Source organism: Chroicocephalus ridibundus, chromosome 6, assembly GCF_963924245.1.
Source record: "Chroicocephalus ridibundus chromosome 6, bChrRid1.1, whole genome shotgun sequence".
Taxonomy (NCBI): domain Eukaryota; kingdom Metazoa; phylum Chordata; class Aves; order Charadriiformes; family Laridae; genus Chroicocephalus; species Chroicocephalus ridibundus.
Genome location: NC_086289.1, coordinates 46617634 through 46633357, shown reverse-complemented (window position 1 = coordinate 46633357; position 15724 = coordinate 46617634). Strand labels below are relative to the sequence as shown.

At 38.5% G+C, this 15724-nt stretch overlaps 1 protein-coding gene across 5 annotated transcripts in view; it reads left to right on the top strand.

Moving 5' to 3' along the window:
* Positions 1 to 15724, top strand: part of ACAP2 (ArfGAP with coiled-coil, ankyrin repeat and PH domains 2) — a 101204-nt gene that overhangs the window by 5681 nt on the left and 79799 nt on the right. For all 5 annotated transcript variants that reach the window (XR_010071458.1, XM_063337454.1, XM_063337452.1 and 2 more), the window contains exons 2-3: positions 11849 to 11906; positions 15005 to 15124. Coding sequence is in view for 4 of the 5 variants with exons in the window: in XM_063337454.1 (XP_063193524.1) it covers positions 11849 to 11906; positions 15005 to 15124 (178 nt within the window). In the remaining variant the exon portion in view is untranslated. The remainder of the gene's footprint in view (positions 1 to 11848; positions 11907 to 15004; positions 15125 to 15724) is intronic.

Genomic DNA, 15724 nt, shown 5'->3' with positions numbered 1-15724 from the left:
AAAAAAAAAAAGGTTGGCTGTTGTGATTATGACTTACAAAGGTTAAGGTTTTTAATGGTGATTCTGGTTGTTTCTTTGTTTGATTATGATTTATGTTAAGTAACAGCAAACTGAAGAATCTTAACCATATCTCAAATTGCTAGTATGAACTTAAAATGTTAATTTCCTTGGTTTTGGTTTTTTTAAGCTTTTATCTGGGAATAAAAGAAGGGAGCTTACCGTGGGAAGTGGTAACAAAATCTGCTAGCCATCACAATGTTGCTGTAGCACAGCAGCAGGATGAATTGCTGAAGAATTGGTATTAATTAAGTCTGCGCAACTGATCTTTAATGAGTACTTGCAGAATTAAAAGGACAGCTTATTTATGCGTGTGTGTGCGCAATGTAACTGTAATTATACAAGCTTTTGCAGTCATTCACGTTCTAAATATAGATTTGAAGAGGTTTGATTCTTTAGCCTGGAGTGTCTCATTTATGTTGGCTAAGCACATCTCAAGTAATTACATTAAGAACTAAAGTTATGGAGATGGTAGTTTTATATTTTTTGAGGGCAGGAATATTAATGCTAAAATCTCTGGAAGGCAGGGTTAGTAAATAGAATAATCATTTGGAAGGTGGCAGCTGTAAAATAGAAATCTATCTGTTTTGGGCTAGGTAGCTTTGGGTAGCTTTGTTTTTTCCTGTACGTATCTGTGAAATCATTGGCCACTGAATAGCAAATGTGCTGATTTAGCTAAGTTAGCAGTGTCCTGTGATCTCTTTTTCAGGCTTAACTTCTTGACAACCTTGTACTCAGAACTGTCTTATTTAGAGTCAGCATTTTTCCTGTTCTTACTTTGTGCAGTGAACAATGTGCCTTAAACTTAAGTTGTTGTTGAATTTTTACTATAGTAAACATTGCAAAAAGTCTCCAAAGCGAACTTCATCCTGATAACCTGCCTTGAGAGAAAAAGGAAAGGAAAATATCTAATTTTCAATGACTACAGAAACATTCCTTCTGAAATTACGGTTTACAGAGCCAAGAACCCTTTGCCTGGGTCTTGATGCAGGCGTCTTGATGCAGGCCTTTCTGGCTAAATCAATTAGTTCAGTATCTCAAGGAGAAGCAAATGCAGAAGTGTCATGAGGGAGTGCAAAAAACCCCATTAAAACCCCCCATGTGGTTACTTAATGTTACGTCTTACAGCACCTTATGTTTACGTGGGTAGGAAATACAAGAATAAATTCTGACTAATTTAGTTACTTTTTTTTTTGCCTTGTACATGCAAAATTCCGTTTAAAAACATGTGTAGAAGTTTAAACTCTGTAAATGCATTTGTGATCTTTTTGAGCAGAAACTGTGCTGTTTGTTTGAGACAGATATTACTGTGAGTTTAGGTAATAATTTAGATGGTTTGCTTTTTGATAGTGGCAGATTTGTAACAAAAATGACAGCTAAAGTAGCAATGGAAGACCAACCATCAGGAGAAAATGCAGATTAGCATGTGCACTGTAACGTTATTTTAATATATGTAGGAGTTTTCTGTACTTCTCTGTGTGACAGTATAAATCCGGGTTTTGTTGCAACTTTCATATTAGTAAGAGATTAGATCAAGAACATGAGAAATAGTAGATATTATCATTATGATAATAAACTAAACAAATTTAAGCAGTCCAGTAAAGTAGGCAGACTAAAACATTGTTTTGCCTTTCTGATGATCTCTTCAAGAGGAGACCTTGCAGATGTGGCAGAATAATTACTTTACAGTGAACATTTACTCTGTGAATATTAAAAGCAGCCAGGCCTCAGACCTCCGGTAAATCAGTTGTTTTGATGCACTGTACATAACTTCTGCCTGTGTAGAGGAGAATCTAATTTATGTGATGATGTTCTGATTTTCAAACTGACAAGACACAAGGGTAGACTAAGAAAATAATTTGCTGCAAAAAAAGTCCCTTCGAGTGTTTTATGAATGAAAGGAGGTTTTGAACCAAGAAAATGCCTGTCAGATGGTTGGCAAACTTGCTCGCGTGGCGTGAATCTTTCTGTGACTTCCTGTTTGAAATTCTAAGACTCTACAATATGCAGGCATGATGCTCTTGAATAATTTCTAGAGTTCATATGTCAATAGCAATGGGGATTGTCGTATTGTGCCTTTGCATGAGAGGTAGTCTAGCAGTAGTCAGTGCGCACGCACAAACTACCTTTTTTCTTTTCATGAATTTATGATGTGCCTTCAGTAACAGTCATTAAAGGAAGACCTCTGTTGACAATTTTGCATTAATAAACATAAAGCAGAGCTAGTGATCAGTTTGCATGATGTGTTTTTGAAGTTTCTAAACTTCCAAAGTGTAGTTTTGTATTTTAAGCTGGATATAATACAAAGAGAAATTGGAGAAGCCATATGTAGTGAAATGTATTCCGTCTGACAAAATTTAAAAAAACAAGTTGTGTGCAAAAGAATTCCAGACTTCCATCTTCCTGGGAGCCAGATGTTAATTTAAACAGGAACACATGGATATCAAAGACACTCAGCATTTCTTTGCATTTTAAATATCTTAGTCTTCAATTATTAGTGATTTTTGTAATTATTTTTTGTTAGAATGGCTCCCTCTGATCTGGGCTCAGGGCTCTCTTGGCCGCTTTGCACAGCGCTGGTGGCTGGTCTGAGTCGGTGCCGGGGAACCTGTCCCCACTCTCTGATGCCGTCCTAGACTGCAGCTCTCCAGTGGTCCCCTTGCTGCTGTGGCTGCTTGTCAGTGGGCAGTAATGGCAGACTGGGTGTTGCTTACTGTTAGGATAGAAGGGTGAAGCTTGTGTGTGTTTGTTTTATTTATTTAGAGTACTTCGTGAAAGTAGTCAGGCTCTGCATTTGACTGGATTCTTCTGGTGAACTTTAATATAGGGAACATGTGCTGTTACTACAATACCATTGGTTTTATGTAACATGCTGCTGCTAATATACTTTAGGTCTAAGATGACTGAAGTAAGAGCCGGGAGGGTCAAGAATAAATGTCAGTAGAGCAGTGCTGGGCCTTGTCATCTTAACTGGGACTAGCAAAAGGCATTAAAAAGACTCACTGCTCAAGTGTAGGTGTTGTCTTGCCTTTCCTAGACTTGTAGCATTCATGTAAGTTGGTTGGAGTTCCTGTCTGTATGAAGAGTCCAATACTTAATGAAATAGGCCACTTCTTTCTTAACTTCCTTGAACAGGAAAAGTAGAGTTCGTCTCATGTGCTGCGTAGCCGTCTCTCTTCTGAAGGCAGATTTTAGGCTTAGGCTTCTTCAAATCTTAGTGAAGATTACTAGTTGTATCCCAAGTGCCTCTTGATTTGTTTTAGCCATATGTGTCAGAATAAGGTGAACTGCACCCTGGAAATCGCATGTTTCCAAAGGCGATTTGGATGACTAACTCGGGTATCTATCTATGTGTACATATCAGAATTTGATCAGATTAGGCACGCTACAAGAATAGAACAAATGTACTGGTTTTGCTGGTCAGGGTTATTATTCAGGATAAACACTGTTTAAGATGACTGAGGAATCTCTGATGTTTCACTGAGGATGCAACTTCCGGCTGAATTTGTGTGTTGATAAATTAGAGTCTGTTTAAAAAGTATGTGCATGTGTGCACACCCTCTCTACAGGATTATTCTTCAGAAGAATCTCCAGTTTGTGGAGAATGATTTTTAAAAGTACTTATTTAACTTCCTGGAGTGCTTTCTTCTGTCAAGTGTCTGATTTTGAAGAAAAATATTTGCCTGTTTATTCTATCCTACTTTATCCCAAAATGAATGATGAAAAACGAGAAGATGAAGTGTTGAATGTGCATGCTATTGCAAAATATCCACTGTATTATAAGTATCGATCTTGCAAGATTTTTTGAAAATATTTGCAGGTGACTTGAGATGAAAAACCTTTGGTATGTAATTAATAAAGGACATGTAAGCTTCTGTTTGGCCGAGAAATAGCTTACCTGCAATTAGCATTGACAGATGAACGAAAGCCCAGGGTCTTTAAAATCGCCTGATGACTAAAAGTAGCGGGAGAAAAGATACTAAATGTACCCAAAGAATATTCAAACCTTTTCCAGGGCTGTGGGTGTACCATATGCATTTTGTAGTTTTTATGTTAAAGTATTCCAAATGCTTATTTTTTTTAATAGATCACCCATTATCATTTGAGAAGGGTGAAGAGGAAAGGAGGCTGGCTCTTCTAAATGTGAAAACAGTAAATTTGAGGAAAACACAAATAAACTGCATTTCTGTATTCTATTCCTAATGCTTATGTACTCCATTATCTTGAGATTGGATTCATTTGACTGGCTGCTTCAGCGCAAAGGCATAAAGAGCAAACAAAGACTGTTTCTTTGCACTATGAGGGAACAATACTATTAATTTACATGTAAAATACACCTATGGTAAGTGAGTGTGAGAACAAAAAATTCAAGCTTGGAATTTGTCTATTGTAACAGAGTTGCAACCTCCCTTCTAACTGTCAAATAGAGCATTCTGATTTTGTCAAGAGTATTACCAAAATATTCAGCTTCTGAAATAGACAAAAAGGGCAAATACTTGCTGAGGGCTCAGTCTTCATAGCAAATCTGAAATTTTCCTCTAGTTTCGGTAAAGAAGATCCACCTGATGTAACTGCTATTGTAGACAGCTAGTGGTCCTTAGCTCTCCTGAAACACGGTCAGCTCTTGTTATAAAGGCTTTGCCATCTTATGGGGGTTTGGACGCAGCAGTGCTTTTCTCACTGTAGTAGGTATAAGTTAGCAACTAAGGGAATTATGGAAAGAAAGGGACAGATACTACCTTTTATTTCTGAAATCAAAGCAAACACAAGACTCATATTAAGATTATATGAGGTCTGTAAGGAATACTCTTTGATTAGTTAGAGAGTACTCTAATCTCCAGTTGCCCCTACTTTATAGGAGGTTTTCTGTACAGGTGGTTAAGTCTTGCTGTATCAGTTCTGAGCATATTGATACCGAGAATCTGGTACTAAGGAATATATCTATGATATTTACTCTTTTCTGTTTTTCAGGCACTGTTACCCTGTCTTTTGTCTTGACTGCATCTGAGGTACCTAAGGGGTATCTTTCCAAATCGGAGATTCATTTCTCTATTCTTCCTCAGATTGTTATGACTTATAGCTCTAAAAAGATAAGTTGACATGACCCTTTAGCATCTGACTAGCTGACTAGCATCTGGATCTTGAGGCTAATAGATAGGACATCCCTCCACCTACACACTACGCCCTATCTCGTATCCTTTACAGTTGGTTGCTTGATGGTTGTATATATGGTTCCACTTCCTGACCTTAACTACATATTTGAGTTTTCAGATGTTGAAATCCTTCATTCCTTCTGCTGCTTCTGTGTACAAGCTCCTGGGTAGTTGCTGAGATTTAAAAGATTAAAGCAGCCCTGTGATATTTGCAAGTTTTCAGCAACAAGAAGCTGCTGCACAGCACCGTCGGTTTCTCGAGCTTGTTTCTGCTGCCCTTTTTTTTGTTGCAACATCTTGATACTATAGTCCTACTTCCTTATCTGGTAATAAGGCTTCCTAAAAAGCTTTTGACTCATTCTTGAGACGTTGGAACGCTAGTCAAAGTTGTGCGGGACAGGTATTGTGATGTGTTGCATTCTTATCTGAGTTTGTTTCACAATGTAATCAACTTCTTCTCTGTGAAGCTTTCATGGTCACCATTGTATCCCCATCTTGTTAACAGCTGTCCCAAAAGGAACAAAACATTTAAGTTGAAAGACTATCCTGCTTATCAGAATCTTTGTGGCAGAAAAGGTTTGCTAATTTTCTACCTAGGCTTATGTAACTATCAGGCTCTCCTGAGGTAGAGAAGCTTAGAGGAAAATTATTAAGCAAAACTATTGGGAAAAGAACACTGTTGGGCATTTCTGGCAATTTTCTGCAAAAGAGTAATGAGAGAAAAAGCTTGAGATTTTAAGGCCAGCAGGTAGCACCGATGTCCTTACGGACTGTGTATGATACACTAAATGCTGCTGCAAGTTTAGTGGTAATCAGTTTGACTTTCAGCCATATATATGAAGTGGAATAGAACTCCTTCCTTTTTGAAGATCAATATGTTTATAATTTTCATTATCTTTTGAGATAATGGACATGTGTAGTCTTGCAGTAAAGAGCAAATCAAGTGAAGCATGCATCTTAAAGGGATTGGTCCTGTTTGTTTGTTATATCAAAGACCATATGAATTACGGAGGATGAACTAAACTTTGTAGGTGAAGACGACCTTAAAAACTAGTACTTACAAGCAGACTTTTGCTTTAATGATAAGTGAATTCAGTAAATGCCTTTGTCTTATTTCATCGTATTATTTTACAAAAGGAGAAGTCTGACTTGGGAGGAATAGAAAAATGGCTCTTCTAATATTGAGGACTTGATTCTTGTTTCTTTTCTCCAGGGAAGTTTGAAACGTGGATAGTGCTTGCTCTGGACCTGAGAAAAGTCAGCTTATTCATCAACCTATAATTTTCAGTTCAGGAAATGTTTCCATATTTCAATCCACCAGGCTTGCAGAAAATTTCTAGGATTTCGGGGTGGGGGTGAACAAAATGTCACATTTCTGATTCAAAGTCTTACTGTTCACGTTGTAAAGCTCTTCCAAGCTATTGATAAAATGTTTTGTGGCAATGACTGAAGAATTAATAATGTAAGGAGTACTATGATGACTGAGGAAGTTTATCGCAGCATGTCGGGGAGCATTCATCATCTGTTCCTCTGCATGGAGGGGTTCTGTGCCAGCAGGGAAAAATCTCTGCGGTGCCAAACCAGGACTTCAATGGGGTCTGTGACAGGCCGCAACAGCGTTCTTTCTTCAGACCATATTAATGGTTATGACACATCTCATCAGTTATAAAACTCTTCTTGTATGTATCTGTGCTGTTATCCAAGGTTATTAGGCCTTATTGTTCAGTGTACGACTTCTTTGTCCCTCAATATGTCATGTTTCTTTTTTAATCCGTGGTTGTCTGATGCCATTATGCGCATGTATCAAATGTATTCCTTGTTATCGTGTTGGTTAAGATGCCTCTGGATAGCTTTTAATATCTGACTATAGATGAAGGAAATCAAATGAAGTACACAGTGATTGGAGGGAGCAGTTGATATGCTGGATGTCTGCCATTCAGAAGGACCTCAGCGAGGTAGAAGCAAGTGCTCCTGAAGTCCAACCAAGACAAAAAGCTGACACATGAAGTATCGCTTAAAGCTATAGCATGAGTGCTTGGTAATTTTGATATAGCTTGATTATTTTTTTTTTTTTTGCATACATCTAGAACTGTGATACCACTGTGGGATGCACAGATAGCTTGCAACTAATCTCTACTGGTGTCTGTATTGGGTTTGTTCATAATGTGAGAGAATGATCAATTGCTTTTACTTTAGCCAGTTGCAAACCATCTTTATCCAGCTTTGGCCCTTGAAATTAGTGAGCTATACATATCCTTAGAGTTTAAAATAAAATGCAATTGAAGGGGACAAAGGGGAGTTAATCTCAGTACTATTTGCTTGTTGGTTCATGTTCAATGTTCTCTCGAGGCTGAATTGTTCTCCACTGGCAGTGGAGCGTGGTAATGCTTCTTTATTTACTCTTCTGATACACAGCTGGTCTCATGAAATTATACTGCAGTAAACGAAAGAAAATGTGAATGCAGTTATACTTGAATATGTGTACTCAGATACTTTGATTTAGCTATTGATAATTTGTGGCTAGTCTTGCGCATCAACTTTATACTGTTGAACTGTAGTGGATGTTACTTGAGAGGACGTTGCCTGCAGTGAAGTCAAAGTTGTGCATTAGGGGGCTATTCTGCATAGAATGTGTGCAAGTAGGAGAGCTGTGCCTTTCCAAGATTTGAAGGCAAGACTTTAGTAGTAATGTTATTGAAACTGATGGTGAGAATCTGTTATTCCCATTTTATGAGTCCAAATACATGAATGTATTCAGAAGTCCTAGTCTGAATAGCAGTTGATTGTGTACTTGTTTCTGTTCTTCTGGAAGTATATTCAAGAGGTGAATCTAAGATTTAGGCTTTAAGCTTTCCTCAATTAAAATTAAAAAAAACCCCACAAACCCAAACTATGGGAAAATACTTTATTAATGGGCTTTTAGTCTTTTGAATATTTTTTTTTAGAGTGGGATGTGTTTATTCTAAAATTAACAATAATTAATTGTTAATTATCTGCAGCACCTTTGACTTCTCCATCTGATTTATAATGACTACTGATTCCAGCCTCCTCAGTTTCAGGATGGCAGTCTAAAAACACAAGCTAGAACATGGTGAATGAATGAAAGAGTAAAGGCAGGATGTGGCTTCAATGGCAGTTAGATATCGTTTGAAGAACAGCTGACACTAAAAGCATTGACCATTGCCACCCTTTACACTGTAAGTGTAAACAGGCTGAGCAGGCACTCATCTGTGGCCACAGTGTGCTTGGCATTATGGTCGGCTGCGTGTAGTGGTTTAGTCCGGACTAAGTTATTCACTTGGCGTGTGCCTGCAGCTCATGGCCTAAGAGTGACCAATTTTCTTCAAGGAGAGTTTAGCTGCCATCTTTCTGTTTGGTTCTTGAGATTCTTGGTGTCTCATAGTATTTTAGCCTGGAAGCAAGTCTTTCACTGGTCACTTAAGGAGAATGTTGTGATGGACGCCAGAGAGTTCAGCTTTCTTTTGTTGTGTGCTGGCCTGGGTAACTGGTGACATTATCCTAATTTAAAAAGGCTGCTAAGTCAGGTCTTGAGTTTTCTTCCATCATCTCCCATGTTCCTCCTGCGCTGCAGCTGTGCAGGAAGCTGTGTCTACCAAACTGGGCTTTAGGAGGCGAGGGGGTGGAGGAGAGGAGGAACTGCAGGGGAGAGAACACATTGCTGAGAGTCCTTGTTAAGGACCATGAAGGGTATGGGAGACTGCTCACTTAGGAAAATTGTCCCCCCGCCCTTACACTGCTTACAGCTGTTCTGGTTTTGCGCATTGCCATTCAGTGTTTGAACATCTCGGCAAGCCACAGATGTTTGACTTTGATTCATATGCTGAGGCAGATTTCATCCTTATTCCTAATGCCAGAGCCTTCTGGCTAAGATTACCCTGACACAAACCCTGCTCCCACTTCACTAAGGAGTAGCATTTTTGGTACATGTCAGGTCTGGCACTTAGTCCCCCGTTGTTTTATGACCACTTCCTGTGTTTATCGCTGGAGATTGGGTCTTGGCTGTGTACATGAGATTTACTTGGAATTATGACAATTTTCTGTGAACTTTTAAGTAATTTCTGACACAGATGTTGTAGAGAGAGAAATGCACCTTTGTGTTCTGTGGCTTCAAAAAGTATTAAATTAAGAAAAACAAGGATAGCATTAACACAGCGCAGCTCAGATCAGCTGGCCTTAATGTGTTCCCTAATAATACATTATTGGATATCTAGTATTATTGGATATTAGGTATCTCTATTCTGATAGTCTGAGGGCATCCCCTCTGCTGTTCTTATGCTTGTAATCCAGTGTTGGTCTAGTACTGTGAATGTGTTTGCATGAGAATAACTTTTCTACTAGTTTTTATATGGTGGAAACAGTGAAAGTATCCAGTTTTATGCAAAGAAATGGGGGGTTGAAATGGGATTTGGCTGGAACCTAACAGCTGTTTGATCCATATCCAGCTGTAGGGCCCAGATGTGCCTTCCCTCCATCATGTGGTGGTGGGAAATAGCCTGAGAACTGGCCCTGTGCTTCAGGGGCCTGTGGTCGTTCAAAGATGAACTGCAATGAATCAGGTGGTGGAGGGGCTGCATGTCTCCCTTCTGCTATGGTATCTCTTTCTGCTTTGCTTTATCCTTCTTTCTTGACCTGCTCCTCATCTTTTCAGTCTTTTGATATTCTGTTGTTACTTCTTTTTCAGTTGAGCTTATTCTGTCTTAAAATTTTCCCTTTGGAATAGAGCTTTAATTACTGAGCAGATGTGTTGTCTTCATTCTGCCTGCTCTAACTGCCTTTATCTCTCTTCTTCATCTTGAATCGTAAACTTTTTAGCTCATTAAGTCCTGTGGAGCTAGAACTCTTTGCTAGTTAAAGACACTAAAAACAATAAAAAAATCTTATCAGATATTGCTGCAGTTCTGTAAATAAGCTACTTAATCATGCTTTTATGTTAATGCCAAAGAAACAAATTAAAAACTGGTTGCACTGTAATTATAAACAAACAAATACAAAATTTCAGTCTAAATATTGAGATACTTTTCCTTCCTTTGTTGGTTTGGTTTTTTTTTTTTCTCCATAATGCTCTCTGAAGGAAGATTTGCTCTAGAGACTCAAATGAGAGTTAATCATTTATGGAAGAAAATAGAGAAAGTAGAAGGGGAAATTTGATGTTGCCTGAAATCTTTCATGCTCTGAAGCCAGAGAAGAGGCAGAAGCCAAAATGTAACTGCGCAGGAATGTGCTTAGATATAAAACCTAAGATGTAACTGTGGGAATGCTTTTTGATACAAAAACTGGAATGCAACTATGTGTTAGTGAAATCTGCAAAAAGCTGGGAAAGTCATGCTCACTGTTTGAGAACTGCAGGCAATTGGCAGTGTTTTTCAGAGCTGTTCTTGTAAAAATTGCTTTTCCTGAGTTTGGGGCCTGATCCAGTTTTTTTATTTTTTTGTTCTTGGCTTTAACTCATGTGAACTAGAACACAATTAGCAAGAGACAGTAAAGCTGTGGTTCTGTGTACTCTCTCCTCAGTGGTAAAGCTGGCTCAAGAAATTCCTGCTCCAAATCGTACTTCCATACCTGTCTCACATTTTCCAGGAAGAGTATTTCGTAGGAGTGAAATGTGTCTGGTCCAACTTTCCAAAAAGCATTACAGAAAACTTCCTATTACTTTTTTTTTTCCCCAAGGCAGATTACAACTGGTGAGCAGTTTGGCTCTGTGAATGGTTATGCCGGAATGACTGAAAGAATGAGGCACCCTGGAATGGGAGCAAGGGTTGGGAATACAGCTGTTCCTACTAACCCCTGTGTAATGTGAAATCCCAGCCTCGTGGAATAGATTGTTGTAGTGTTGTGTTTGTTGCCAGAAATTAGTACATTTAAGCTTTCAAGGCAATAGCCTGATGAAACGGCAATGTTCGTGAACTAGCTGAACAGTGTCAGCGTTTCTAAGTCTTCTATTTTTTCAGATAGCAATAAGCAAGGAAAGAGGTGTCAAAGGAAATGTAAGCTCTCAACTGAAAAAAACCCGATGCTTTAGAAATGCTTCATGAAAGCAACTTTTACAGGCAAGTAAAATTTGACTGGCCTGAAAGTTGCAACCAGTCTAGATTAGAGGCAAGTGATAGACACAAGTGTGCTATCTGAACTTAATGCTAAGTCAGTTGACTCATGGCAAATGTTATATTTTTCATAATCTCATTGCAAAGTCATTCATTAAATAGTTGTAAGTTTGTAGGTTTGAGCCAGGAGAGTCACCAAAAGAATTACTTAAGAAATTTCATTTAGATTTTTACTTTCTTTCCTTTGTTATTACCCTCAAACATATAGACTATTGGCTATAGAATAATAGAGGAAACCTATTTCAATGTGACAAACATTAGGATTAATAAAATTTCATCTCAAATCTTTATTACTAAGCTATATGTTTTATCAGTGATATAGTTTTTCTTCTTTTGACTGTCAAAATTTCTTCAGTTCTGTGGTTCTCTGTGTGCTGTTTTATAGTTGAAATTTAAGTGAAACTGCTGGCAATAAATGGGTTAAATCAACATGTCCCTGCCCCTTCCCCCCAGTTCCAGAGTATTTTTGTGTAAAGTTTTCCAGGAAAACACTTTTTTTTTTTTTTAACCATGCAGGGCAGCTTTAGAAGAAGTAGAAGGAGATGTGACAGAACTGGAACTGAAACTTGACAAGGTAAGCTTTTTAATTCAATAACGTCCATTCTGAAAAATATAAAAAGATGTGTTTAGGTTTTGTTTTAAAGTTAATTGCTGGGAAGCGGCAGCTGACCAAGCAGGAACGGATCTGGGCCTAGTGTGCAGCTGTGCCTTAGAGACCCAGGCTTGAGGAACAGCAGAAACAGACAGGGTGAGCTGCTTCTCTCCCCCAGCTGAGTGAGGATTTGGGTTGTGCGATACCCTCCTGCCCGTACGGCCCCCTCCCATGTGTGACTCAGACGCATGGTGGGACCCCCACGCAAACTAGAAAGGCTGAGGGATTTGTGTCTTTGTAGTCTGGAAAAAAGACGACTGAGGGGGGGACCTTATCAACACTTAAATACTTTAAGGGTGGGCGTCAGGAGGATGGGGCCAGGCTCTTTTCAGTGGTGCCTGGCAACAGGACAAGAGGTAATGGGCACAAACTTGAGCACAGAAGTTCCATCTAAACATGAGGAGGAACTTCTTTACTTTGAGGGTGGCAGAGCGCTGGAACAGGCTGCCCAGAGAGGTGGTGGAGTCTCCGTCTCTGGAGACATTCCAAACCCACCTGGACGCGTTCCTGTGCAACCTGCTCTAGGTGACCCTGCTCTGGCAGGGGGGTTGGACTAGATGATATCCAGAGGTCCCTTCTGACCCTACGATTCTGTGGATTCCTGTGAGTTAAAAAACAGGGTTTGGTCATCTCTGCATTGAGAGCTTATGGTTTATGACGACTGCATACTGTGAGGACACCTGAATACTCTTTATTTTAGAGATTTAAAGTCAATGCTTTCTGTCTTTAGTAGTCTGTGGCACAGTCACAGGAGGATAGGTGTGTGTATATATATATCTCCTTCACTTTTGTCTGGAGGACTTAACTACCATAAAATTCATCCTGCTTTTTCTCATGCTCTGTGCAAGTGTATAAAAGGTTATATCTACCATCTTTTCAGAGCCTTACAATCCAGTTATTGGTGGTTTCCTAAACAGTAATATTGGAGGCTTTTGTTCTTTCTTTGCTAGTATTTTGAGGGTGGCTTTTTTGTTTATTTTTTTACATCTGTAAAAAGTCTCCTTTCCTTAGCATTTTATGCTAAATGTTTAAAATTAATTTTTGCCTGTGTTTTAATGTGGTGGGTAGATGTCATTTGTTCACCTCTTTAGCTACCTTTTGAATATGAACTTTTCCTGCAGCTGTGAGTTAGCTGCAGAAATGTAGAGACAAATAAAGTCAGTGTCAAGCCTAGTGTTAAGTCTGAAGACTTTTTTTTGCTACTTTTTGTAATAATATTTCTACCTTTTGTAGTTACTAATGTAACTGTTTGCTCTTTCAAAATAAATTTAAGATAGTTGATTTTGATTTGGTGTGAATTTTGGTGAAACTGACGCATATAGGGCACATCTTTACTGTAGGGGTGATGAATCTGTTTTGGTGGATTAAACCATATCAGTATTTAAAGGATCTGAAATATCTCTCTTGGAAGTTTGTGTTTCCCACCAGTCTAAAAGGGTCATTTTTGGGGAAAAGAATTCTCAAATTCCTTAAGGGGCATTATTCAGGGCCTTGCCCCAAGCCTCTTGCAGGGGTCTAGTGCCAATTTTACCATTCTATCATGTAAAAGCTATAATTGCAGTATTACTCTTTGCCCTGAGACAGTACTCTTTAAAACAAAAACACCCAAGCCCATCTTGCTCCCTTGAGAAGAAAGCAAGTATGCAAGGTAAGTATTTAAGTAGTTTAATTGTATTGTGAAGTATAAGTGATCTAGTATAATGCTTAAGTTGAAAGACAAGTTTCTTGTGTGAGCTGAAGTAACTATGGCCTGAGGGTAATGATTTATCTAGGCTTGGTTGGTAACTTTTTCTGCTCAGTTATTCATACTAAACTTAGCTTTATTGTCCCACAATTGTGACTTTGGGCTACATTATCTGCATTTATTTTCCTTTCTGGAAGAAAGGATGCTGGGTTCAGGATTGTGAACTGTAAGCAAAAGTGAAGGCAAAAAAGAAGGATCATGTTGTGATATTTTTATTTTTTTTCCTGTCCATTGTTAAAACAACTTGGCCGTTCATCAGAAAGTGGGAGGTGATGCTCAGATTTCTTCTTTTCTTAAAAGGGTTGGAGACAACATAAAAATTACTGGGTAAATAAGGCAGGAAGGTCACTTGGGTGGTTTCCTTGCCCCAACATAGGATCAAGTACTTTGATGTTGCTCTTCATGAAAATTTGTCTAACAGCCTTGAAAAATGCTTCAGAGATGAAGATTCAATCTTCTGATTTTATTCTCCGTTTTGTTTAGAGTAGGGGGAACTCAATTATAATATGCCTTCTCTCAAGAGAGCATCTAATCCTTCTAATGCTCTAATCCTTCTTTCTTTCATTAATGGCCCAGTGCCTAAATGGTTCAAAAAGTGGGAAAATATCCATCACAAGATACTGATGGCTTTCATATCAGACTCCGCAGTACCATGCCAGCTAAGGTGCTGACCTAAGCAGTGAATGGTAGGGATGGAAACTCACCAGAGAAAGACTGGTCTGTTGTATGAGTGAAAACATGATTGATTTTTGCCTTCTGAGATGTAACTTTCTCTCTTCAGTTGTGCTTTGTGCAGGGAGCCTTTTGCTTTCCTGTGCCTGAATCGAGTGTCTCAAGATGAAACAACTGGTGTGTGTTTCTTTTGGGGGCTTTTGGCTTGGAAATCACAAAACACTTATACTTGGGTTCTAACCAATTACGTTTTAGTTGCTGAGCTTTTTGCCCTCATACGGCCCTCTCTCTTGAAATAATGTGCAAAATCTCAGTTAACAATAAAGCAAAAAAATAAAAATATTATAAAGAGTAGTAACCTTCCCAATGGCGTATCGGTTGACCTAGAATAGTATTTTTATAACTATCACTGTACAATAGAAAGCTTTTTGTAGAATGCAGGGCTCTGTAAATTTAGAATTTAACTTTCGAAATCTTTATTTCTTAGACTTAACTAAGCTCAGTGTGTTTCATATTTATAGGATGGTGTAAAAAAAAAAAAAACAAAAAAAAAACAACCCCCAAAACAAAAATCTTCCACTTTGTCATTTCTTCCTCTTTTTAGCTGGTGAAGCTTTGTATTGCAATGATTGATACTGGGAAAGCATTCTGTACAGCCAACAAGCAGTTCATGAATGGGATTCGAGACCTTGCACAATATTCCTGTAAAGATGCATTGGTTGAGGTAAGCTCTTTAAGAGGTGAAAATGGAAGGAGAGAAGTGTAACTTGAAAAGGGTAAAATATATCAGTTGGCAAGAAAAGTAGTTGAAGTTCATGCTATTATTTGTCTTTTTGCTCCCTTTTTCTTTGAGATGTCTTAAGAGTGAATTTTTTTGACTGTGGTGCACTGCAAGTGTCTGTGCTATTTAGTTTCAGCTTTAACTGGCAATGGCAAGGGGTTTCCACATTCCAGAAAACAGGTTTTAGGTTAGGAGTAGTCATCTTGGGAGTAGTGCAGAAAGTCATGTTGAAGTTGTGAACAGCTGCCCTTTTTACTTTGCTAAATAAAGGGATTCTAGTCATGAGATCCTAAGAGCCAGCTCACTTAAACAAAATTCTTTTGGGTCCTGGAGCTGGCATTCTCTAATCCATAGATTTAAATTTTTAAATGTACAGACCCCACTTTGGTGTTACCGCAGACTGATGTATTGGTAGGCTAATCTGGAACAGCTAATACATTTCCTGTCTATGTTACTTTGAAATGAGGTATGAAATTGTGCACATAATTATACCTGCATATTACGCATCTCTGTGTGTATCATCTATATTTAATGCACGTTATG